The sequence below is a fragment of the Seriola lalandi genome, unplaced genomic scaffold, assembly GCF_002814215.2.
Source record: "Seriola lalandi dorsalis isolate HSWRI2012SDOR001 ecotype SW California unplaced genomic scaffold, Sedor1 jcf7180002054574, whole genome shotgun sequence".
Lineage (NCBI taxonomy): Eukaryota > Metazoa > Chordata > Actinopteri > Carangiformes > Carangidae > Seriola > Seriola lalandi.
This window is the reverse complement of record NW_019525127.1, coordinates 410,801-438,402: the sequence shown is the minus strand read 5'-3', so window position 1 is coordinate 438,402 and position 27,602 is coordinate 410,801. Positions and strand designations below refer to the sequence as shown.

The 27,602-nt window shown below is 42.3% G+C and overlaps 1 protein-coding gene across 1 annotated transcript in view; it reads left to right on the top strand.

The window, feature by feature from the left end:
• The window catches only part of LOC111663304 (protein sidekick-1), a 219,891-nt gene that overhangs the window by 122,172 nt on the left and 70,117 nt on the right, over window positions 1-27,602 (top strand). The window contains exons 6-12 of the mRNA XM_023417470.2: window positions 10,221-10,247; window positions 18,274-18,376; window positions 21,388-21,563; window positions 24,169-24,252; window positions 25,846-26,040; window positions 27,131-27,247; window positions 27,410-27,577. Coding sequence (XP_023273238.1) covers window positions 10,221-10,247; window positions 18,274-18,376; window positions 21,388-21,563; window positions 24,169-24,252; window positions 25,846-26,040; window positions 27,131-27,247; window positions 27,410-27,577 — 870 coding nt within the window. The remainder of the gene's footprint in view (window positions 1-10,220; window positions 10,248-18,273; window positions 18,377-21,387; window positions 21,564-24,168; window positions 24,253-25,845; window positions 26,041-27,130; window positions 27,248-27,409; window positions 27,578-27,602) is intronic.

Below are 27,602 nucleotides of genomic sequence, written 5' to 3'. Positions count from 1 at the left end.
CTCTCAGTCCCTTCTCTCCTTCCCTCTCTGTGTAATGAGGCTTCTCTGTGGTTCTTTAATTAAAACCCCAGTGTACAGACCGAGAGATGGAGTGATGGAAGGACGGACAGGAAACTCGCTCATGGACTGTGTCAGTATGACAAGCGAACTGTGTGTCTCTGTGTGTGGCTGTGTGTGCATGCTCTACTTGTTCCACCTAGTTATGGATTTAATTGCAACCATGTTTTACAGCATGATGAAATAGATTAAGACGGATGCCCATGTATACGGCTTTAACGGAGCATTTTGCCGACGAACACCCACTCAAACCGTCTTCAAATCCTCTTCCACTGGCAAATAAAATAGTCAATAGACAAAAGGGAGGCAACAAAAAAGGCAGGTGGTGAGAGAGGTGTCCAGTGGGAGAAGAAACAGGAGGGAGAAAAAAAAGTCACAGACGGTGGATGTAACAAGTTTCTAAGAATCAATGAACAAGCAGAGGCTGTGGAGGTAACGAGGCCAGAGAACAGAATTGGAACGAAGTAGAGGAAGAGGTGACAGTGAAAGTCTGAAAGTTTTAGTCTGACAAAGGTTTCTGCCAACGTTGTTTACTTCAGGGTAGTCGGGGCACCATGGTGTATGAATCCTCGTTTGTTTGTGAGCAGTGTTTGAGTTTGGATTGTAAGGGAGGGAGTAAAAGTAGTTTCTAAACAACACTGTAAAAACTGTACAGTGAGTGATACAAATTATAGGTATAACTTTTAGTTTTTGATTATTTCAAAGAAAGGGGAACCTTTAGGAAATTATAAAATCATATTGATGAAAAAATATGGTCAGTTACAGACCACACTTTATTTCATCAGGGTTTAACTGTCACTGACAAATACTTTAATGAGAGTTTTGACGTGTGTCTAGAAAATCAAACCAATTTGCTGTAGCTCACATTTAGTGATAATAGCTACATTAATGCGATACTTGAAATGACTGTTTTATTATTCTGATCATTACGTTCAAAAGTGGCTTCATATTTTGTGGTGAATGCTCTGTAGTTGTTTACTTACAGTAATAATGACAAACATCCAGTAAATCATGTCTGGTAATTAAAGGGTATCAGATATCATGGCTCTCAGTTTAGCTGCTGACAAGAAAGAGCTGATGTTGAGCCCTTAATGTCCAAAGATCCAAATTAAAGTGATTAAAATAACTTCTGAAAAAAATAACTGAGGGATTCCAACAGTCGTTTACTGTCTGTTACTTTTAGCTGTCGGTCAGTACTTGACTGCTTCCTAGCTGGATTATGATGTGAAGTCGGCTAAGGCAAGATAACTGTGAGATCATCACTCTGTCTGTCTTTGTGAGCACTAAAAGTTGCAGTCATTTGCTAAGTAACAGCCAGCAGTTCATTTGGTAGTTTGGCTAACTCACAAATACATGTTGATACATCTTCTGAAATCTAAAAATGAGAAGCCTGATAACCGCATTAATTCAGCCCTTGATTTTATTGGAGACAGTTGGGTGCAGGGAGGTTGTAGTGACGAGACAATTTATGTTTTAATTTATGTTCAGCGGTGCAGAGGCACGCTCCGGCTCAAACGGTGTGTGAGGGTGTGTTTGTGTGTGCGTGCACATTTCCCATGTTGATACACGTTTGTTCAGTGGAGAGGTGCAGCATCTTCTACAAGAGCAAGCAGAAGGAAGGTGAAGGGATGTGTTGTTATTGTGGAGGATGTAGGCGTAAAAATATAGTTGATGTAACATCGAGGCTGACTAATGCACATTTCCAAACACTGGGCAGGGGTACCATCTCTGCTCTCTTAAGGAGATGAAATGCAAGAGCACACGCGAAACACACGGCGGATGCTGAATGAGGCGTCAAGTGCGCCGATAAGTAGTTTGGCGCTCGTGGTTTTAATGATCCTGTCAGTCACAGAGCTGTCCTTATCGCCACCTCGCTATACACCCTGCAATCCAAGACTCTGTGTGCGTATGCGTCAGTCAGTGAGTGTGAATGAACATTGATATTCTGTAATAGGAGTGTTATTCCTGTGAAGGCTTTGTGTTCGATGCAGTCTTCATGGAGACAGACATTTTACAGTTTTCCCACTCTGTTCGCTATTGTTGCTTTATTCTGATACTCATCACTGTGTGGAAATGCGCAAAGCTCCGCGACTCCAAAGCGAGAAACCCAACGGGATACGCTGTTCATATGCCAGCTTGTATCAGCACACACTGGCTATATTCAGGCTTTTCATAAACAGTTTTCAGAGGATCCCGAATATAAATGAAATATTATTGTGCATGCCAACGCACTCATTGTCTATGTGTGTCAGTGCTTCTTGCTGGGTGTAATAGGTTATTGGAGTAGCAGGCCAGTCAGCAGATGTTAATTTGAAGCAATAGAAGTGGAAGAGAAAAGGAGAGATGGGGGAGCTGGTGAATGATGGGGCAGGGTGGTAAAGGAAAGATTGGATGGAAGTGTGTGAAGAATGATAAAGGATGGGCAAATAGGAGGAGATTTGATGAGGTGCTGAGGAAGGGGAATATGTTCAGGGGCAGAGGGAAGGAGGCAAAGAGAGACAGGTGAGTATGTCACTGGTTGGATATTGACAAACTTGGATATTGGAATATACAGAGGGGTGACAAATGAAAGGGAAACCAGCATCAAGTGTCTTAGTAAGGAGTTGGGCCAGCAAATGCCACGAGCACAGCTTCAATGCACCTTGCTATTGATTCTACAAGTCTCTGAACTCCACCAGAGGGATGAATACCATTCTTCCAAAAGATATTCCATTATTTGGTGTTTGGATGATGGTGGTGGAGAGCGCTGTCTAACATGGCGGTCCAAAATCTCCCATAGGTGCTCATTGGACTGAGATCTGGTGACTGTAAAGGCCATAGCATATGATTCACATCATTTTTATACTCATCAAACCATTCAGTGACCCCTCATGGATGGGGGCCACTCCCGTCACGACAGAACTATGAAGGCAGCAAAGAGCTGGACAAAAGCAAAGCCATATACAAGATGTGACAGAGGAAGCCGAAAAGAAAAAGCTGTGTGGACCTCTTGGGACACATAGCCAAGCAAAATTGGTATCGTAACCGAAACATCTTTAACTGAATCCATGTCGAATCAAATCCAAAATCGCATTGAATCAGGATGTTGTGTTTTGATTCGGGAAATCAGTGGTGGCACCTGGTCGTGATATTTACTTGATATTTCAGTAACCAAATTCCAAATGAGCTGAGTTTATATATACATCGTGATAATGATATGATGTCGATTCATCACACTGCTCTGTGTGTGTGTGTGTGTGTGTGTGTGTGTGTGTGTGTGTGTGTGTGTGTGTGTGTGTGTGTGTGCCTAAGATTTTCCATTTATCATCAGAGCTCTATGATGATGAAAATAAGCGTAGATACATAATACAGACTATACAAACAAAAACATACAGTAACATACAGTGATTGAGCCTGACAGTTGATTCTTGACCTTGCGAAGCAGCTGACAGACAGTCTCAGTTCAGAGACCTGTGCTGTGCAGCGCTGTTAGCCGTATAAACTTCATTTTTTAAGACGGCATAAACAAGGAGTCCCTGTGGTTCTGTCACTTGCACACATTGAGCTTTATAGACCCAGTATTGTTGAGCATTCTCACACCTATAAACACTTACATTCACACTTGCACTCAAGCACATATAGATCCCATTTGTTCATTAGCTGCCATGTGTTGAACTGACACCATGGGCTGAAAGACGGTGTGGGTGGCGCTTTTAACCGTGCAGTCTTCATTTGATAAAGCCTTGCTAAAATACGGCCACGTTTCACACCCATTTTCTAATTTACACACACAGCCATACATAAGTGAGTGTTTGTCCTTTTGTCCCTTGTGCTATCAGTGTGTACATTAGGCAGTATTTCTTTATCAGGGTTTTAGGATAAATGGAGCACTCGCTAAGAATTATTGAAAAAAGAAGAGATAAAAAAGAGGAGGAGGAGATGAGGCTGAGCAGAGAAGAGATGAGGACATAGAGGGATCGGGTACCAGAGAAAGTCAAAGGAAAAGAGACGAGCATTGAGCAAGTGCGAAATTGGGAAAGCTTTAAGGGTGATAGAGATGGATAGGGAGGAAGAAAGGGAGGCAGAGAGTAAAAGTTGAAGATTGAGAGGGGATGCTGAAAACAGGAATAGATCAACAGGACTTTTAATCCAAAAATAGTTTCCACCCTTCTCCTCCTCCTTCCTCATCCCTACTTACCTCCCCACCCCTCCCTTCCTGCCCTGTCTGGTTGTTTGGAGTGATTGAAGAAAAGAGGAGATGTGTGTTCATGTATACTACACACACACTCTCTCACATACAGCAGCGTGAGTGCTCGTGGACATATTGTGGTCCACAGACAGACAGATGATGTCCATTACCAGGCCGTGCTGTCCAGAGCCAGGCGGAACAGCTGCAGCCTGATCTCACTGATCTATCACTGTTCTAATGAATCTGTTATAGCCAGGCACAACTAATCAATCTCTGAGCCACTAAATCAATTAAGCCATTAATCAGACACAGTCCCTAACTGTTCCTGCCCCAATGAGCGATTGCTTTACATATGTACATAGACATAAAGACACGGGCACAAAAACACTTATACCTGTGGACAACAAGTGAGTCAATGTGATTGTAACGGTGAGATCTGCTGTTCTTTGTTGCAGCAACACGCAGCACAATTTAACATGGCTTCGTTTGCAGGTAATTAGTATATTTTCACAAGAGGCACAGCTTAATGAGGCACTCATCATTTTCAGGAAAGAAGAAAATATTTACAGGTGAATTACTACAGGATGCTTTGAGTGACAGTACCAGTTCATTTGCTCATTTGTTTATATTTACTGTATTTGGTATTGGTATTTAATTTGTATGTTTTTAAATGTGAGAATTTTCTTTTTAAATGATTGATCTGACAAAACAAGCGATTTGTAGCATTATTTCAGCTCACCACTGCATCATTTCATGTTGTATATTCTGATTGGTTGGTTTGTAAAAGGGCGTCATAGTAACAGTCACATTTTGGACGGAGGCTGTCATTGGTCACCGAAGCGCTAAATCAACCGTCAGTGGACCTGTCCCACAGTGTGATGTAGGTTTCTCTCTCAAGCGTCCGTATTAGTGAAGGACAACCCAAAATCGCATGAAACGGGCCTTAAATGCAAAATAATTGATAATAACTATAATCCTAACTTGCAGCCCTTAAGAATGTACTGGACTGGACTGTTGTGGAACACAGAGCGTGGGCTTCTTCAAGAGAGTTTCCCAAAGGGGATTAGTAAATTCTTAGTACAGTATTCATATTTTTATTCTGCTCCAAAGACAGTGAGTTTGTGAGTGAGTGTCTTAGCCTTCAAGAAAGTGCCCAAGGAAATGCCAGACATGTTACCCTCCATTGATCTGTCACATTCCTCCAGGCCTCGTCCCTTCACTCGCTGGCGTGTAGTCAATGAATGGACTGTGTTAAAAGCAGAAGCTACACAAGGAGAGGTGAACACTGGAGCTGGAAAACCACTTGTTTGTAAAGGAGGCACTTAAAATTCAGTATCCTCTTATATACAGTATGAACCTTATTTACTTATGTTGAGGGTCTCTTAGACACGGTTCTTTCGGTCTGCGGGACAAAGAGAGAGCCAGAGGCGATGTGAAAGAGGTAGAGAGATAAAGACAAAGAAGATGTGACAGTGAAGAAGGAGAGCGTTAGAGGATTACCCTGCAGCATTATGGATGGAGAGGAGAAAAAAACAAGGGGACAACCTGTTTTAGCAAAGATGCATCTCCTGTTCTTGTGTCTTCAGATCCCTTGTCCATCTAGTATTTCACCCTGAGGTGGTGGGAACAGGACTGGGGAACAAAGATGTATAGCTGCAACTCATTACTGCCTTTTTAAGCCGCACCTTCTGACTTCTACTTACCCCTGTCTAAGACTTGTCTTTCATCCCTCACTTGACTTTTAATATTCTTGAGTTTCTCCCGGAGGATCAGAGGCTTCCTATTTTCTCTCGCTGTCTCATATCAGAGGCACAAACTTGCGGAAGCAACTCTCTTCTTTTGAATTGAAAATGATATCTCCTTTTCATGCCATCATTAGGCTCACAGCATGAATTGAACATCTACATCTATTTCCCATTTTCATTACATGGCACTCTCATGTTTTTTTTATAATTCCCTTGTACATCTGTTGTTTCCTTTTGACACTGAATGCTTGTTTGTTTATCGCTTTCAATGGAGCATTTTATTCATTGACTCATTTCTTTGCTCTTTGTTCGACTCTGGAGGTGATAACAGGTAATGTTTAACAAGGGATTGGTGGGTTTTTATCTCAAGTGCGCATTCGAGTGCTGGCATCTGTTTGGATACAAAAAGAAAAACAAACCTATAGTCTAAAGAGATAGGAAACGAAGAGAGGAGAGAACAAATTAAATAAGGGAGGAACAAGAGAAGGAAGACATTACCAGGAGAGAAATGAAAAACCGAGGAGAAAGGCAGCAGTAAACTAACCTTTTTTTCCTTTAGACTGTGAGCAAAGGCAATGTCAAAAACCTGGTGACATTTGGGATTCCATACAAGGATGATTGACATCAACTTTTACCTCTACGTATGTGTGTACGTGTATGTGTAGAGGCATGATTGACATGGTAAATTGGAAAGGTCAACTGGTGCTAGTGGTGAGTACAGACAGGCAGACAGCAGGAGGATGTAACCTTCCCACAGTCCACATTTATGGAGGGAAGGAGAATTTGAGCAAAAGACAGAATTTGACTCAAATACAGGACAGACAGAGCGTAGGGTTGTATGAAAACCAAAAATTTAATATGTAAACCTTCTCACTGCTGTTTATATGCTGTATATAAATGATAGCTCACCTCAGTCCTACTCAGATTTACAAAGTGAGACAGACTACTGGATGTAAAGAGAGGATGCATATAGACTACAAAATTTTATCATCTGGGTCTATCAGGAATTGCTCCGAGATCCGGGGTCAACTCTCCAGCCAGCTTATTATTTTACTGGACATAGATTTGTGTGTGTGTGTGTGTGTGTGTGTGTGTGTGTGTGTGTGTGTGTGTGTGTGTGTGTGTGTGTGTGTGTTTTAGAGTGAGAAACAGGAACAGAGGGAAGGGAGAGTGAGATTGACAGGGTAAATTGGAACGGTAAGGGTTTTAAGGTTGAACTCGTGAGTTTAAAACAGCTGAGAGAGAGAGAAAGAAAAGACCTAAACATGTTGCTAAGAAGGTGTTTTTTCACTTGGGGAAATGTGACGGTGGATGCCGACGTGGGTGGATGGGGAGAACAAAGCGAAGCTGAGCGGGAGAATAGATTGTTACCAAGGGCGAGAGGTGTCTGGTTGTATGTAGATGGAGGGTAGAAAGGAAGGAGGGCCCCAGCAGGGTTGTTTGTGTGTGTTGAAAAGTGGGAGGAGGGGTGAGTCATGGAGGGTGTGGAGGTGCTGCAGCAAGTCGGTGACCCACAGCTGGGGACTGTGGGGTCAGCACCTGCACAGGTCAGCTGGGACAGTAACACAGTGAGACATGACACACATAGCAACAACAACCTTTACGCACACAGAAGGACAGGTACAGGTATGCAGGATTGTTGTGTTGAAAAGCAGACACGAGTGCTATACTTATACCCTGTTGCACGCAAACACATAGACACTCCAAAAAAAACACACACACAGTGGCAAGTACACACAAAGGACATGGTGACCTGCTTGTTTGTAGGTCCTTCAGGCGCCGAATATACAAGAGCAAATTCATGAATACAAATCATACTCAAGGCTGAGACACACTTAGGCACACACTAATATTTTCACATCAGCTCAGATTGTATTTTAAACGTCACATTATTATCAACCATGTTTTATATACACACAGGCTAAGAGCTGGAACTGGAGAGCATCTCTCACCTGTGCTACGGTAGCAGCATGTTATCTGCTGTGAAATGCGCATCAATAAACACACTGATTAAGGCAAGAAATGATCCAAGGCATCTCAAAGATTCTCACAAAACAACAACGGAAGTGAAAGTTACTGGAAAATGTATTTAGTGGATTCAGCCCTGTGAACATCAGATGCTTTGTTGTGCTGTGAACGCACACAGGCAGTCTCGCTCACGCTCTTTCTGTTGTCCCCTGATGTCCCCATTGTTTCTCTGTTCCCATTTGAAACTGAAGATGACTCAGTATGACACATCATTTGAATACACATGCAGAATTGTATGCCCCCCAGACCAAAGCCTGCATGTTTCTGTTTGTGTGTCTGTTTGCATTTGTGTGTGTGTGCTGACCCGCTTCCAGACTCTCCAAAATAATAGACTTCGCAGTGCTGCTACTGAACAGCACAAACTCTGCTCTTGTTGAATGGGTGTCTGCAAGTGTGTTTACTGTAGGTCTGGGCATTGTTTTTTCAATACTAGAATTTAAGTACTAATATCTAGATAATATGATATAGAAATATAATATACATCACCATCTTGGCACTGACTGACTCCGCCTGACTCCCAGCTAATCCAAAAATGGGCAAAGAGGTCGGGGGTGTGTGGAGCCGAGACTTCAGTGAATGCAGCAATCATACGCTCAACCACCTGTCACTCAAAGCAGTCATGCCCTCAATTAAGCATAACTTTAAGCCTTAATAAAATGTAAATCGGTATAAAAATTCACGCCCCGTACAGTCGTCATGAAGAGGGGAATTCACTGTAGAGACCAAAATCCTTTTTTGTACCAGGCTGTAAACATGTTTATTTCTGCTGGAAAGTTGGGCTTTTTAACATGGGAGTCCATGGGGATTGACTTGCTTTTAGAGCCAGCCTCAAGTGGCCATTCGAGGAGCTGCAGTTTTCGGCACTTCAGTTGTTGGCTTAATTTTTCATCCATGGACCTTCCCGCTTGGTATGTGTGTGTCTGTCAATTCGCTCATGACCGGTTTATTAGCAATACTGTACCCTGCTAAACGCAACACTGTCTAATACAAGAGCCCTGCAGTAAATCCTGAAGATTATATTGTAAGTAAGTCCCAAAAAATCATTTGCTTTCATCATGCGGTGATTCTAATATTTTGTTTTCTATTTGTATTTGTATCAAGTGTTGGTTAAATATTAAAATATTCCTGTGAGTGTAATGTTAATCATGCCGCTTGCCTTAACACTAGCAGCCATAGAAGAACTTTGTCTTACTAAAAAAAAGTCTGGAATAATCGAATAATTAGTAAACAAGACTCAAAATCTCACTTGATACTCTATACCATTTTTCAATTCTCAGTGCCATGGACACATTTTTGATCTGTACCAAAGTCCTGAGGTCGGATACCCGGCCCTAGTCCACAACAGATTCATCTTTATTTCCAACAGAAATGATGAAAACGTCTGAGCCTCCCTCTGCTCCTTTTCTTGCTGTGTTTTGTAGCTGCTTTTGTTTTTCTTCCTCGTCAGCTGGCTTGCTCACTCTTGATCGTTTGTGTGTCTGTCGCATAGACTGAGCGAACTTTGCGCTGATGCTGATTTGCTTCGTCAGAATCTAAATTAAGGCCCCGATGCATGTTTTTCAACACACAGACACACACTCTCACTCTCAGATCGAACCACATACACACCAACACACGCCCGGTATTCAAGTGTCGAGTGAGTGGCTTAGCGGCTGAATAGGAGCGTGAAGGGGTAGTGTATTGATAGATGAAAAGTGAATGTAGATTTTCTGCCAGTAGAATGTCAATGCCATCATTTTCTCACAGCCTACAGCCTTGCTACCACCCGACGTATGACGAATACAGCGAGAAAGGCAGAAGGGGGGAAGATAGAAGAGGGAGAAGAAAAGAGTGAATGAGAGAAACAAAATTTGGTAGCTGGCGGTTGATGGATGGGCTGCAAACAGCTCGTCTTCCTCTGGACTCCATGATAACATGGCGTTCTCTCTTCTTCCCTCTCATCCATTTCTCTGTGTCTTTTTGTCTGCGTTTGTTTTTGCCTCCTTCTCAGGGAAGGAGTCTCCTCTTCCTTCTTGCCTCTTCAACTCAGAGCAGCTGATTTGTAGAAGCCTGTATTTTCTTTTGCCTCTTTTTATGTGTATTTGCTAAATGTGTCTTTTTGCTGCACCTTGCGAAAACACTTGAAATCTAAATTATATCTCTCCTGTTTTCCCCTTTCCCACTTCCTATCTCTCCCTTTCATCCCACTTCTTTTCATCTCATTCTCTCTGGCTGATGGACAGTTGGCAAGAAGAACCGTGGGTCAACAGGTAAAGAACCCATTTACATTTACATTATCTTCCCTGCTCTCTCTCTGGCTGCTTCTTTCTAAACAGAGGCAAATATTGCTGTGACCCTTTGCTCCCACCAGAAGGTCGGAGCTAAGGGTTGCTCATCTAAACGCTTTTTCTGAAGGTCACATTGGCAGAAACGGTGGGTACATGCTGTAAAAGATGTTCCACTAGTGCGGTTTCAGTGTTTGTGCCTAATGGAGAGTAAGAAAAACCTGCAGCTGGCTACCTTTAACCTCAAGGTCAGCCTGCTGTACGCCTTTATCTATTGAGTAGTACAGTAAAAAATTTGCTATAGTAATATTTTGCAGCAGTGTGTCCCAAACTGTTTTTTTTTTTCAAAAACAGCACCACACAGTCCATGTATATATCTTTTTTGAATGTTGATTTGTCTCAAGATATATCTTGAGCTCACGTGACACCATTACCACATCTGACAGATGAGAGACTCTTGTGTGTGACACCTTCCCAATCTTCTAAAAAGCCGTAAGCCAAGTCGTTTTCTTCAGCTTTTATTCGGAGAATTAAAATTCAGTGAATGTTAATGTCTGGTCCTTTTTCTAATTCGGCGAAATGTTAAAAATGAGGTCTACAGTAAATGTGCAGCAGACGATTTAAAAAAAATAAAAAAAAACTTGCAGAACCCTTCGCCTGTCCTTTAGACACCCCAGGGTGCCATGTCATCCACTTTAAGAATCGCTGTACACATATTTGTCATGATCTATTCAGCACAGGATATCTAGTTCTAACATCTGTCTGAAATAGTCTAGTTACAGTTACATATATTCTACAATGACAGCTTTAGTTTAGTTTCGTGTCAGTTGCCTGTAGCTGGCTAGCATCATCAGTTTGTCAACCACAAATGAGAAGCAAGAACTAGAGTCCTTTTAAATCCCTGTTTGGAAGTAGTTTGTAAATATGTTTCCCCTGTAAATTATAGTAACAGTGACAAAGGAATACATTGGCGTTGTTTAATTCGGGTTGAGTCAGCAAACTCATGTGGAACTAATTATTATGGCAGTGTTGATATGTGGCGTCTGAGCTCTGACCTCGTCACTCCCCTACATTAAAACAGTTAGTTCTGCACAGCAGGGAATGTGGAGTGATGATAATAACTTCCTACCAAGGGGAACCTTGACTCACAGCCTACAAGGGGATGCCAGGGTGGAGGTGGGGCTTTTGAAGAGCTACATGAACAGCAGCAGTGGCAGCAAGTGACAGCACAGCTTTCAGGTGTGCAGAGAGTGAGCATGAGCACCGAGGGCTTATGTACACCTCCATAATGAAAAGGCTGCATAGGTTCTATGTTGCAGTGAGAGGAGTATGCCATGTGAGTGCGATGGCAGACATTAGTTGACTGCCTGAACAAGCCCGCAGGCTTCACTTCATTTGCGCAGCATTTTGCCTGCCTGCTACATCAGACATGCTAACTGACATCAGCATCGCCTGAGTGTGCCTATTACCTGAGCTCAGCTAAAACACTCAGGTGTAAGTCCTTCTCCCTCCGCCTGTCTCTGCAGAGCAAGGACGTCAGAGTTTTATGTCCCTGTCCCACAGTCTTCTAGAGTCGTGGATCACTGTAAACTCATTTCAGTCCTTCACATCCACTCTAAGACATTAGGTAAAATAAAACAGACAAACATCAAACGGGAAGAATATTTAAATTTCAATCCGATCAAAGGTGACATTGTGTAACAAGGGGGACCGAGAGTGGCCAGGTGCGACCGATACAATGTTCAACTCGCAGGGAAAAGGGAGGGAGAGACAGACCAGTACACCGCCGGAGACCTCCTGCAGTCAATCAGGCAGAGAGCGTTTCAAAACCTAGACTCCGTGTACTTGACATCAGTACATCTGTTTTGGGACTCTGTCAGTGGCATTGTGCGGGGAAATGACTCAGGTGTGCAGTTCACAACAATAAGAGCATTATGGATATTTAGGATCATAGCAGGTTTAGGTTTAGTTACAGACCAGCCTCCCTACTGCCATCAAAGTTTGCCACACAAGGCAGGTGTGTGGTTCCACTGATGCCTCCATCAGTTAGTCATTTTGAAATTATAGCTGCTAGAGTGTTATCCTAATTTCAACACATTTAACAAGATTTTGACTGAAATCTGAGTGATATGAAATCAACAATAGCTGTAAAGAGGTGTGGCCAAATGAGAATAGAATGTTTGAAATGACATTAAAAGCATGACTTGATGCTTTAGCCTTCTGATAACATAATTTATCTGTGTCTGCAAGCTGCTGGCGGTGATGCCATAGTGTGCAAACACTGTAATTTACCGCTGCACACTCAAGTGAGGGCATGTTATGCTGAATATCTCTATCAAATTCATAATCTTGTGGCCGCCGGCGAAAGGAGCGCCTCCCCCCGTGTCACCTGCGAGCCACGTGACGCTGTCTCTGCAGCAGCTGCAGGTGTGCACACCCAGTGGAGAGCCATGTGTACACCTCCAGATATTTAAAACATAAAGTAATGGATTTGTTGCTTAATATAGGAACACACACTTATAAATATAAAGTCTTTTAGAGCACTAAGATGCGAATGTGCGAGTGCCTACATTTTTTCAGTAGAATTTAATCTTATGAGTCATTGACAAATGTTGATGATTTTCAGAATTAATGGGGGAAAAATGTTTTATCTTAATTTTCCCCACTGTACCAAAAAGTTTGCAGGCATGAAGCAATTGCACATGCCCATATTTCAGCATGGTGATGATGAAATGTTACCTCATTATGTCAGTGTGGGTTTTGTCAAGCAGCCAAAAAACTGCAACTAATATGATACTCAAAATTAATCAAATAATCATTGAGCTCTCTCAAGAGCTTAAATCCTGCTCTGCCTTTCCATTACTGCTACATGTGTTGTGTTACTTATAATACTTTCTCTCTTTTCTCTCTCTGTACCATCTCTCCATCTCCTCCCTCCATCACTTGTGTGGTGCAATGACAGAGATAGATAGAAGGTTTGGCAGATGAAGGAAGAGATGAATATTTAACATCGGGCATCTCTCTCGGTCCTCTCACTGCTTCCCATTGTCTGTGTCTGTCGCCCCTTGGGGCTTGGATCTTCCACTCTTGGTGTGTGCGTGTGTGTGTGTGTGTGTGTGTGTGTGTGTGTGTGTGTGTGGCATGTCTTGGCTTGTGGTTTTATATTGGCATTCTAAGGCAAGTGTAGTCAGACGATGACACTTAGCTGTCAGCATGCAGCATTAATGAGTGCAGTGACACACACAAACACTCACCCCACTCTCACACACATGCAGTACTCTCTCTCGAGAGAGAGATCAGCAAATGATCACCTTCTCCTTTCCATTTATTTTTGTATACCCTCCAGAAAAAAAACTCTTTAAAATATTTAGAAAAGCTCTCCGTTTTCTTAAATCTCTCATTTCCAGTGCCCTTCCTTCCCATCATTCTTTCTACTTCGTTGCTTTCTCCCTCAAATTCTCGCTCTCTTCCTCTCTCTCAAACTCTTTCTCTCTCTGTTGTGTGTATGGTCTCAGTGTGATATGTGTTAGTTGGCTGTGAACCCTGCAGACACATATCTGACAACTCTATTAATACACAGTCAGCTAACACCAGCCTCCCCCTGTGAGCATTTGTGTGTGTGTGTGTGTGTGTGTGTGTGTGTGTGTGTGTGTGTGTGTTGTGTGTGCGTGTGCATGCATAGACATGTGCATGCAAAGAGAGGGAGATGTGTGTACCCTCACCTCTCAGCCAATCCCTCTGCTCTCGAGGTCTCTGCAGAGATTTGTCTCAAAAGATTTACAGTCATAGAAAGATCATACACACACACACACACACACACACACACACACACACTGGCCTACTCACCGACACTATAGGGAGTGTGGAGTGACTGACAGATTTAATAGGAGAACAAGCTGTAATCTGAGAGAATCCGTTCAAAGAGGGATTACATTCTAATCTGTGGATGGAATAGCCTTTCATCTCTTTCTCCCTCCCTCTCTCTCTCTGTCTCTGTCTATCTCTCTCATTCTCTATTTATCCATCTCTATCTCTTTCCTGCCCTAAAGCTGCGCCAATCCTTTTACCAACCCTGTTTTGTTTTTTTTTTATCGTTCCCATCCTTGATTTAATTTGGGATTTTTCTGTTTCCATGTGAGCGGTACACACACACACACACACACACACACACACACACACACACGCACCCACACCCTCACATTTACAGTACATGCACAGTTTCACACAGCTGTGTCACCTCAGCAGTACTTTTCTGTCAATCAGCTATGATTGTACTGACGAGACCATTGTAACGTTGCAATGCGTCAATGCCTCTTTGGTGCTAAATTATATCCACATCCAAGTGCACACACACACACACACACACACACACACACACACACACACGAATAAACTCACAGCATTTATGCTTTTTTTCCCCTCCTCCCCTATCATCAGTTTTGATTTATTTTTAAACTGCTTTAACAGCTCCTGTTTTTTATCATCCCTCTCTCTTTAATGAATCCCTTCAGCCCCAAGTTGTTGTTGTGATATTGCTTCGTTATACTACAACCCTGCAATTTTTTCTGCCTTCCTTCCCTCCATCACTTTCACTCTCCCTCTCTTTGCCACATGATGTTTCTCATTTGGTAAATGAGGAATCCACTAGAGTTAGATTAAACTGCTGGACTATCTTTGTGAAATCTTTACAGGGAGCCTTTTAGCTGCCACAGCTTGCACACACACACATGGTAACACTGCCTGCCAGTTTGAATATTTCTCCTTGTTTAAGTTGAGGAAGATTAATTTAATAATCCCTGTTTAAGCAACAAAAAGGAGGAGATAAGAGGATGATAGTGAATAAGTGATGGAGGGTAGGCAGTAGGGAATGAGAGATACAGATGAGATGAATTGATAGAGATTTCCTCAGAGAAAAAGGATGTTAGACACGCTGACAGATAGAAAAGAAGAGCGCAGATCACACAACCATATGGCATTTTGCTTCCCCCTCTACTTCTACCATCATGTCTGTCACTCTAGGAAGAAGACCATCTGCACAGTCCCCCCCTCGCTTTTCCCAGCCACATATATACTCTCTCTCTCTCTCTCTGTCCTCCGAGCCCTTTTCTCTTTCCCCCGTGTTCTCCCTTGTCATACCGGTGTTCCTGCTGTCCTGATCTTTCTGTCTGCTCCCCTCAGACACACAGCCCAAGTTAACAGGTTGTGTTCACATCCCCCCTCCGCTCATTATCTGCGGCCGCTGCTGCCATTAAAGCTGCACTGATGGCTACTAGTCCCCGCCTGACCTCTGCCTCCCACAGTGGACGGCTAATGGACACTGTACTCTCGCTCTCTCTACTTCTACCTCTGCCCGTCGGTCGCCTTCCTGAGTCTATCTGTCTTCCACCCACTCCCATCTTCACTTCTTAGTTTTCGTATTGTAACACATCGTATAAGATTTCACTGTCTGCACAATGAAATTAAAGACAAAGCAGTTTTACAGGCAAAGCAGTCATGTGTGTGTATAAACATATGTAAATATGTATGTGTGTGTGTCATGGAGAAACAGGGAGAAGCTGAGAGTGATGCTTAAGGTTCGGTTAAGCTGGGAGAAATTTGTTTGGTGTGTTATTTGTGTGTGTGTGTGTGTGTGTGTGTGTGTGTGTGTGTGTGTGAGAGGTTTCTCACAAAAGGAACCCAAAAGCCCAACTCAGCACGCAGATATAAAAGTAAAAAGTCTTTACTTAGGGAAAAAACAAAACAATTATTGATACTAAAATCCGAGCTGGCAAACAAAGTACAAAGGGTCGAGTTGAGGCGAAATCCAAACAACACAGGCAAGGTCAAAAACAAAACCACGATCAAAACAATCAAAACAGGCAGTCGAAGAACAGAGCACTGGAAGGCTACGGCACAAAGACAGTCCCACAGAGAGTAAGTGGAAACGGACCAGTATATACACGAAGGAGTTAGTGAGGGACTGAGAAACAGGTGAGCAGGTGAGTGAGGAGGAGGGGGCGGGTCAGGTGATTCTACAGGTGATTGCACTGGCGTGAAAGGCGGGCGGGTGGGAGGGACAGCGTCTGAAATGACAGCAGAATTGTGTGTGTGCGTTTGCGTGCGTGTGCACAGGCGTTTGTGCATCTTCCTGTACCCGCATCTAATATTCCACGTGGCAGTGGGATATGACTTTTCGGCTCTTTCCCTCCGATTAAAAAAAAAAAAAAGAGTAGAGAGGGAGAAAGAGAAAGAGGAGTAAAGAGCAGAGTCAATTACCACCTTTTCCTCCTTCCCTTCAAAAGGGAGATCAAAGCTGCTCCCCGCCTCCCCCTGGCTTCCCTGCATACCCGCCTTCCTCCGACCGCTATCAGAGCTAGCCTGTTAATTTGTACTCCCTACTCCTCCTTTATTGGAAATCTACATATTCATGCTATACAGTGTAGCCATGAGAAACCCAATGATGTTCATTCACACCTACCTGCACATGCACACACATACCTATAACAATAATATGAAGGCTTCACACATTCTGTAAAATATTTATACTTTCTTAATAGTAATTTTTGTTTCACATTTCAAACTGATGTCAGTACAAGTGTGTCCTCTCATGAGAGGCCATTCACACACCATAAGTCATACTCAAGCACACAATCATAATATTGCACAGATACCCTCATAACCTCCCACACACCTTTTAGGTCGTAAATCATTCTTCACACGCTCACACCGCTGTGCTCGTTTTCTAAGCACTATTAATGTGACTCACACACGCCATCATACTGTCTCCAATACATCACTAAAGCCTGTTTGGTAGTGTGTCTCAGACAGAACAGAGGTGTGTTTGACAGAGAATGAGACTGTTTATAAGTGAGAACTGTGGTGTGTGTGGTGCAGTGATTGGCACCGATGCTTCACAGCGAGAAGGTTCTGGGTTGGAATCCCTCCCAAGGCTTCTCTGCGGCGAGTTTTCATGTTCTCCTCGTCCCTGTGTGGGTTTCCTCCCACGGTCCAAAGACACGCAGGTTAGGTTAATTGGTGTCTCTAAATCGCCCGTAGGTGTGAGCATGAAGGGTTGTCTGTGTCTATGTGTGACACCCTGTGATAAACTGGCGACCTGTACAGAGTGTACCCGCCTCTCGCCCAGTGTCAGCTGGGATTGTCTCCAGCGGTTACAACAGTGCTTTATCTCACGAACAGATTGCAGACTAATATATGGCCTACTGACTTCTTAAGTGTTATTCCTAATGACATATTTTTTGTTGGCATGGCGATAAGACAGAGCCGATGGGGTTTATCAATGATGCTGCTGAAATAAGACTTAGGAAGACTGACTGACATGTGATCTGCATTGCTTTTGGAAATATGACTCATGATATATATACTCAATAGACGTGTATGATTCACGTTTTTACCATGGTTTAGTCAAAAATTGTAATTAAACAATCGCAATATCAAATCGCGATACTTTAAAATAGCAAAACATATTGAATTGGCACCCAAGCATCGTGATAGTATCGAACCGGGAGATAAACATATCGTCCCAGCCCTTGTAAAAACGCCAGGAAGATGCAGACAGTTTGGACCGTCTCATCTGTTTTGCTGCAAAGTTCAGTTTATCTGCGTCGCATCACAGTCTCAGTCATGTCTACGGTTTTAGCAACATGTACAATGCTACAGCAATGATTTTAAAATCACTGCAGTGTATATCGGATCATTTGACAGCAGCCCTTTTGGAACAGCAGAAATCTACCCCTTCATCCTAAAGCCGGACTGTTTGGGGTTAGATGGTTAGAAGGCTAAATGTATAGAGTGAGGCTGTGTAAAACAGTAGACAGTGTGATGGTGCATATAGCTGTGTGTGTTGGAAAAATTATTATAGCGAGTAGAGGGGAGTAAGATGGTGCACGTGTAAATGAGTATAGCAGCGCATGTGAGAAACTATTGTGATCCATGCTTGTGATTATGCTGCTGTGTGTGCGGGATCGTGATTTATGAGCTAAACTGCCGCTCATATTTTCTCCCTCTGTCACAGATCCTGAGTCAGAGCTTGTGGCTCCAGCGATTGTGATTGGACCTAAAGACACAACAGTGGTGGCTGGGAGCGAGGCAACACTGGAGTGCATCGCTAATGCCAGGTAAATTTCTTTTATGTACTTGCACACATACACACACACGCACACACACACAAACACACACATGAACAATTCCTTCCTTGTTTTCTTCCACAGCAATTAGAGGACACCATAAAATCCATAGCACAGCAAGTGTCTTCCCCCCCAGTATTAGTTTATAGACACACACACACACACACACACACAGTACACAACAGTACCAAGTTAACTTAAACAGAAGTTGGATGAAAGTCCCATCTGACATCAGCAGAGAAGCCAAACACACCCACAAATTTACACTGCCCCATGCCAAGTACTGTGCACACACACACACACACACACACACACACACACAGAGGAGGTGCAGTGTAGTCTGACTCAACAGATGTTTTTCAGAGCAACTGCAAATTCTGCTTCAGTTCAGCAATTGCCAGAAACTCAATCGTAATCAGTTTCCACTCATCCTTCAGATTCACACTGTCCAACCTCTCTGTGTCCCATAAGGCTGCGAATGTAACTGAGCTCTGGCTTAAATGTACTTAATGTAAAACAATTCGGTGTTTGCTTTGAATGCAGCGTGGATAGACTTTAGAGGAGCACCAATTTTCAGCTTTATTTCTATGTATTAGTCATAGGCATTAGCACAGCAGAGCTACTTGTGCAGTACTTGCTAATGTTTTCTGTATCACACAGTGAATTCACTAATTCTGAAGCCATAAGGATGGTGGAAACTTTTTGAGTTGGTGCAGCTGCCTTTCAGAACATACTCAAGGAGAACGTTATCAATACTCTTACCTTTTGTAACATACTCCCATTGACATGCTCTCACATTGAAAGTAACATTGATCGATGCAAAAAAGAGACACTTAGTTTGCTTTGAACAGAAGCACTGCCACCCAGGATGATAACAGCTCTGAGTTGTCTGGACTTAACAAGTGATATCCTGCGCTCTTCTTGTTCACTACGCTGTTTTCAGTTTCACTGTGGACTGTTTGTGCAAGTTTTTTTTTGTTGGATTATGCTCTTTAGTCTGGGTTAGTCAGGCTGCTTTGTTCGGTGAGAGCTGGAGTCCCTTTTAAATGTTTCTCTCTCATTAACCAGCACTAAACCACCTAGGTGTAAAAAAAAATAAAAAAAAAATCCTAGCAACAGCAGGATGCATTTCCATCATACAAATAATGAGAAGTGTGGTCAGACTAGATAGATTTTTTTTTTTTCATTTATTGCCAAGTAATTTGGTCTCTGTATCCTGCTACACTGGTATTACAACTGCAGACAAATCAGCACAGAGTCTCTTGCATTTCTTCTGCCAGGAACAATCCTTTCCACAGGGACTATTTTTGATATCAGAGAAGCAGCCACTGAAAGATACTCACTCCAGAGAGATAATTCTCTAGCCAGGGAACAACTTAGAAAGACAAACTATACCATTGCAGTTTGGGAGAAACAAGAGTACGATAAGTGAAATAAAATGCAGTGCTCAAGTCTGAAAGCATCTGCTATCCAGATCCATCGACCATTAATCAGTCATATGCACCAGTGCTGTCTAGGTAGAGCAATTAAATAATTAGGAGTTTGACTGAAAACAAGCAGTGCCAGTAGGCCTAATATTAAGAGCTGTAAAATCTGCTTTTTGGTCTTTGGGTAAATTTCCAATTCTTTTGTTGTAGACAGGATCCACTGACTAAGCATATTCAAATTTTGACATATCTGCCTGGCAGTAATTTAATTAGTTTTCCATCCAACTTTGTCTTTACCTTAAGGTGTATATATCTGAGAGAGGAAGCAGCATACTCTCAACTGTATCCTAATAAAAGGCAAAATAGATTTTCTGTCTGACATTATATTGTTTACAGTTGGACTGAATATTAAGTGGACTGTGGTGGTTGCAAATACATCTAAGCTACCTACTTTTAAGAAACTTCAGTAAGATATGCCTTCTTACACATACTTGTTCTTAGTGTCTTGATTTTTTATTTATTTATTTTTTTAAATTGACCTGATTTACATCCAAAACAGCAGCAACCGAGAATATGTCTCTGAATTTTCATTCATCACATACAAAAGCATCATCTCATTCATCTTAACGTGAATGTGAATGTGTGAATATCTGAAGATAATGTCATTACCAATGCCATTTTATGATCCTATATCATATATGATGATATAGGATATATCATCATATATGATCCTATCCTAATAAAGTATTTATCTATCTATCTATCTATCTATCTATCTATCTATCTATCTATGTATCTATCTATTTCACAGGCAGCCTTTTTTTATGTCATTGTTTTATGTCGTAGTTTTGGTTGAGGTTGTTTGGTTGGTTGGTTTACAAACCTTTCTAACATAAACCTAATGATTATTATAATCATATAAGTACACACCTCATCAGCGCTGTTGATGTTTAATTATGATCATAGCATCTTATTACACTAATGACCATTTATGTTTGCTTCATCACATCTTGATTGATTTTCATAGTTTACCATTTGTAGACAAATCCCATGACTGAACTGTGACTTTAAAGCTGTCCTTAACCAAATACATCTGATGATTACATAATTAGCTGTTTTCCAGTATTTCATTTTAAAGTTTAATGCAGAGTTCTTGTCAAAATCGAACTGTTGCATGAAAACGCAGCAAAAAAATTGAGTTGCACTTTCGTGAGTTGTTAAGATGCTGTATTAATGCTGTCTTACTCAAACGTTCAAACACACACAGTAAAGAATGGTGTTTTGATGTTGTTTATTCAAAACAAAATCTCTTTTTCCCTGAAAGCTTATTCCCTTTCCCAACATGCAGAGTAGCTGACTGAAGCTTCTTCATGCTGAGTAGAGCTGACTGCTCTGATATACAGACTGTCATCATTCATTTCCTGCCTCATTGACACATAAACTGATGGATTTAATATGTTGTAATTGCCTTCTGTCACTCTTTTGCTTTTTCTCTGATTCTCCACACCTCTTCTCTTCTGTTCTCTTCTCTTCTCCTTCTCCTTCTCCTTCTTCTTCTTCTTCTTCTTCTCTCAGACCGGTGGACAACCTCATGGTGTCATGGAAACGGGATGGGCGCCGGCTGGCCAGTGGGCGTCGGCTCATTATTCCTGCCCCCACCTCTTCAGACACCGGGTTATATGTTTGTGAAGCGTTGCTTAGCAACAGCACCGCCAAACCTGTGGAAGCAAGGGCACACCTCACTGTAATGGGTAAGAAAAAAGACAGTCGCTCGTTCACAGACACACACACACACACACACACACACACACACACACTCTGCCTAACATGATTATCCATGATTATCCTAGTAGGCCTGACCATCAAGACTAATGGCCGCAACATGTGCCATTAATTCCTGTTTTAACCTTGCTCTTGTCTTTTCTTGTACATTTTTTTTGCTTTTTCATTCAGTTTATTCTTCCATTTATTCTTACTTTTCTCCTGCAAGCGTGACTGTGAAAAAACCCCAGGTAGTGACTGTCAACTACAGGGCTACACGAGCTGAATGTGTAGTGCACACCCACCAATAAACTGTCCATTGTAGTCACAAACAGCTGATTCATGTACGCACAAATTCATCCACGTGTGATCACAAACACATGCTCATATACTCAACGCAACAGAGTCACAAAACAGCACCACAGACACACATGCCCGTTCACCCGGCAGCTAAATTAGTTTTGTTCCCTGGAGTCGCCAATCAATACGAGAACACTGAAAGCACTCAAACAAGAGCGCTCTCGTCACAATCCTCTCCTGTCCTCGATATGTGTGCGTAAATAGAAAACAACATACACGCAGGCAGGGAGCATGTGATTGATGAAGCAAAACTTTTCTCACCCAGTTCGTCAGCGTCTTTTTGATCTGCTGTGATTATCGAAGCGAGGGAGCACGTAACACAGAGAGCAAACTACCCACGCCTACAGAATACTCACTAGTTAGAAAAGACCTGCCTGAATATTTATACCCCCACTCGTTCTCTGATTGTGCCCCCCTCAATCTCTACCACCACTTTTAGTATTGTACCGTCTTCTCTCAGTCCTCCCTTCTCTCGACGTTATCATCCTTCATTAGGCCAAGAGGACTGTTAAGGCCTGCCTGGCAGGGGCAAAGTCTGCATGCATTCATATGTATCAGAGGAGAAGAGACTAATGAATACATTGGTACTGATCCCCTTTCTGCTATGAGCTCAACAGACCTTGATGCAATGAAAGGGATTCCTAAACAGAATAGTGTATGTGTCTGTGTGAGAGAAGGAGACAGCCTCAAAGGTATTCATTATTCAATCTCATTTCTTTTCTGCCCCGATCCACGAATCGGAATATGTATGACACTGCGTGCTCGTGCTGTACGCTGTACAGACGGCTACTGTTGCAAACAACAACAATATTTCTGTTGTTGTTCTCCATCTTTGTTTTGCAGGCAGACAGCAGGGAATCCGCGAAAGCTCAAATCTCTAAATCCAGCCACCCAAACACTCCAAAATGTGTTTTGTTGTATTTGTGCGTCTAGGTCCTTGCACTCACCTGACTGAAGGGGATTAACGCGTCTGTGTTATCGGTGTCACGCCACAAGGCTGTTATTCATCTCTTGTTTTCCTCTTCTCCCCTCGCTGCACGCTCCCCGCGTTCTCTTGTCAAAAAAAAATTCCAACGTGCACGATAAAGATAGGAGATGCGCATTCGTGTGGGTTTAAAAGTTACCACGAAGTAGTAAAGAACTTTAAAGTCGGTGTAGACAAGTAGCATAAATGTAGCACAAACATGGGAGTCTACAGTGTAGCGCGCGCACACACACACACACACACACACACAGGCTTATCAAACTTATAGTTTGTCATTTTTTTTATTGCCACTTCAGTTTACCCTCCACTGTGCAAAGGAATGACAGAGAAATTGAGAGAAAGAAACTCAGGAGGAGAGGGATTTCTTTTTCTTTAAAGTACAATAGCATTAGAATGACAGCACATTATTATTGTACATGGCGCTTGAGAAAAAAGTACAGAACTAAAACTTATATTAAAATACCGTCTCTTCATTCCATAAGAATTATATCTTTGTGACAACCAGCGTGCACATTCATTATTAATGTATAAACTGGACATTTCATTTTCCTCAAGGTCATTTTTCAGTGAACAGGTGCCACAACTGTGTGGAGCCACTTTTCCAAAGATGCCAGAAACTGAGAATGAATTAACCAGCCTGTCTCACTCCCCCTCTCCCCCCTCTCTCCCCCCTCTCTCTGCTTGCTGTGTCAATATCTCCCGCTAAATATTAACAAATGTTTTTGAAAGAAATGGAGCGTATGTAGGAGTAGGTGTTTTTTTTTTATTTTTATAAAATGTAGCATTACAGTAATACACCAAAAGGCATATATTCAAATTCAAATTCAAATAGAGAGAATTTTTTTTTTTTTTTTCTCTGAGCTTCTGTGAGAATTTAGAGAGACGCTGGTGAAGATGTTTAGAGGGAACGGTTATTGGCAGCAAAATGGAGTAGTTTAAAAAGGTGATTGTTTCCCTTGGGAAACTAGTAGAATGTGTTTTTCTGCAACTATGAGGAAGTCATTTCACAGGGCGTAGAGACAGAAAACCTGCCTTGCAATGACACTGAAGATACTCAGGGCCAAAAGAAGGACCCATTTTTATTCTGCAGTGCCAAGTGCTCTTCTCCAAGACTACTAAAGACTAAATATTTGGAGAGGCAAACGCTCACTTCTTCTTTATTTTATATTTATTTTTTTCAGGTATATCATTTTTTTTTCCAGAGATTTATGGATATATTGATACAGAATGCTAACTTTCTTTTCCTGCAGAACCACCTTCTCTGACTGCTCAGCCCAAGAGGAAGATCTTCGCTGATCTTGACAGGAATGTAGACATCCCCTGCCTTGCTACAGGTACACTGCGTGTGTGTGTGTGTGTGTGTGTGTGTGTGTGTGTGTGTGTGTGTGTGTGTGTGTGTGTGTGTGTGTGCATAAGTGTAAGACTTCAGGTCTCAGTATGCTAAAAATCTGGTGCTTCCATCCGCTCTTTTTAATAAGCATTTTCAATTTGCGCATAAAACACGTTTGTGTAAATACAGGAAATTTGGGGGGGAAAAAAGTCTGAATGTTGCAAATTAAAAAAGTTTTAATGCTTCGCTGAGGTGGAAAAGTTGGTGTATCAATAAAAGCAAAGTGCAAATGAAACAGACTTAGCGAATAAATCATGAGGTACAAGAAGCAGGTGTCTTAAACGTCAAGTCAAACTTCTGCTCCACTAAAGAGACAAAAACATCAGATGGGTTTCTGTTGTTTGAGATTTTAATTGCATCATCTTGCTGCACACTCTTCTTCTGCAATGGTTTAATCATAACTAACTGGAGAATTAGTGGCATTCATCAGTCCATCACCCGTACTCTGCTGATGTTTGCTTCCAGATAGGTCATAGAAGTGATTGTGGTGAATCCTCATATGACAGTTTCATATCTTAATGCTGCGTCTGCACAGCGAATGTCAGAGTCGCTTTGTCGTAGGAGTTGGTCCTGCTCTTTGTAGAACTATCTGCTGCACGGTGTGTCAAGGTGACTCCGTCCAAATCGCATTATGCTGAGGTCTGACGTCATTCAGTATGTGTATGAGTTAGTTTCAAGGCTTCTTGAACAGTGACCCTGTACTTTTGGCAGCATGAGCAGATTAACATGTTGAGACCAAGCCTGAAAATTGCACTTGTTCACGACTTTTGTTTTTAAATGGATTACATGAAAACCCTTATTTGAGCACAGCTGGACATAGCACAAAAAACTGCAACATTCTCCCCCTCTCACACACACTGAGCAAGTTTATGTCCCTCCTCAGTAATCTGATACAGTGGCAGTGTAATTAAATAGCAGAGGCCTGAGGGTATGGAGAGAGGGATGGAGGCAGGGAGGAGGAACAAGGGAAGGAGGAAAGAGAGATAGAGTGTAGAGTGACAGTGAGCAAGACATGGAGGGGGTGAAAAATACTTCACGCATGTCTGTGAAAGCTTGACACCAACAGATTGAGAAAAACTGTGGAATTCATCTCGCACACACACACACACACACACACACACACACACACACACACCAGCGTGGAGTGTTGAGACGGAGTAATTGCATGAGCCCCCTGCCTGTCATATCTGGCATGTCTGTCAGACAGGTGGGAGCTGATACTGTAGGTGTGCTGCTCTTTACCACATATTTATCACATATTTTATTCAGAATGTTTTTTGGCCCTTTCTGCCACCCTTTCGCCACCACCCACACCCTCCGATCAATATATTATTAGCAGTCATTATGCCTGCATGCATATTTATAGGGAGAGAGTGGATAACAGTGAAGAAAGATTGGCAAAAAGAGTGTGTGTGGCTGTTTTAGTGGGAGTTGGAGCAATTTGCTCAGCAGTGAGGTCAGAGCAGAGTGGCTTGTTATTAAGGAAATTGAAAATTTTCTCCTTCTGTGTGTTTGTTTTCCCTGTGCACATGTGTAGGCGTGCCCCAGCCCAGGATAGAGTGGTATAAGGACACAGTGCCTCTTTCCAAACTGGCCAACCCTCGCTACAAGGTCACCACAGCAACCGGGCTGACGGTGCGCAGGGTGCAGCCAGGAGACGGAGGAATATTCCAGTGCTTTGCTCGCAACGCTGCAGGAGAAACCCAGACGCACACACAGCTTCTTGTCTCCAGTGAGTTTTTCTGACAAACATGCAATCTTTCATACACACACCTACAGTAGCATTGCTTATGCTCTTAAATCCCTTCTTATTTTCGCTGATTTCTTCCCCGTCGGATGCCACTATTACCTTTGCCCTTTACTTTGTTTCTCACTTATCTGAACTCCTTATTCACCTCGTTTATTTGTCTGTGCCATTGTCTTTCATATTAGTTTATATATGCTGTAATTGTTTATTTAGGGCTGCAGTTCAAAATTGTTATCGAATAGTCTCTAATTTATCATTTCAATTGATCTTGTAGTATCTAAAAAGTCAGAAATAGTCTCAAAATATCCAGTTACCTTTCAAATAAGACAGAGATAAGCAGGAAATACTTAAAGTGTTTTTCCTTAACCTTGTTGGCCTTTTGCTTTGACAACTTAAAACAGTTTTCGAGTGTGAATTACCAAAGTAGCTAGACTGACTAACTGAATAAACACCAAGTCCTGTCAGCTTTATTGTTCTTTCCACCCCACTTTATTTACCTACCATACAGGTACATGCAGACATTTGCTGCTGATATGCATTGCAGACCATGTCAAAGTGTCAGCAGTCATTTTCAGCTTTCATTTGAAAATCTGGAGCCTGTTGTGCTGTTTAGTTCTTCTTGATATTAAAGTAACAGCCAATCATAGCTCAACCTAAAACAAAATATCAGTTTGCTTTTTGAATTCAAGTGAAAGTCAATGTCAGTTAAATGTTCTGCCTTGATTTGATGGTTTGCAGCTGGTGTCAGTCTGTATGTATAGTTATATTTGTCTCTGCAGAGTTAGGTTCTGTTTAGTGAGCGTTTGATTATAATTAAATGTCCCCCTGGAGATTCCCCACCACCACCTTCCACATTAATGCACACGCACGGAGCCCCAGGTAATGAATAAAGCCTCTATTGATCACAGAGAAAGCATTTGTGTTTAGATCAACACTGTCATCCTCTCCCTTTCCATTCTTCTGTTTTCTCTTTGACATTAAGCTTCACTCATAGTCCACTCTTTTTCCCACCATTCTCCTCTCAGCAGCCACCTCCCTGTCTTCTTTCCTCTCATGCTCTCATTCTGTGTTTCAGGTGTGGCCCCCACATTTACATTCCCCCCATCCGACCGAACTGTAACTGATGGCAACACAGCCTCATTTACCTGCCAGACGAGCGGAGCTCCAAAACCAGCCATCACCTGGAGGAAAGGTAACAAACCACACACACTCTGTTGCTCATTGAGCATACACACTGACATATACCCAGACACACTCACATAATGTGTTTGTAATTAAAAATGTGCTTAATGACTTAATTATTTCCCCTCCCCTCAGGGCTATTTTATTGTTTTCTTTCTCTCTCTCTCTGTAGGATTGCAGGTCTTAGCCAGCGGCTCTGTCCAGGTTCCCAGGTTCACACTGCTGCAGTCAGGCGGTTTGCAGATTCAACCAGTCAGCTTCCAGGATTCAGGAGAATACACCTGCATCGCCTCCAACTCAGAGGGAGCCATCAATGCCACTGCCACGCTCACTGTGTGGAGTAAGACACCTATGCTACACACTAC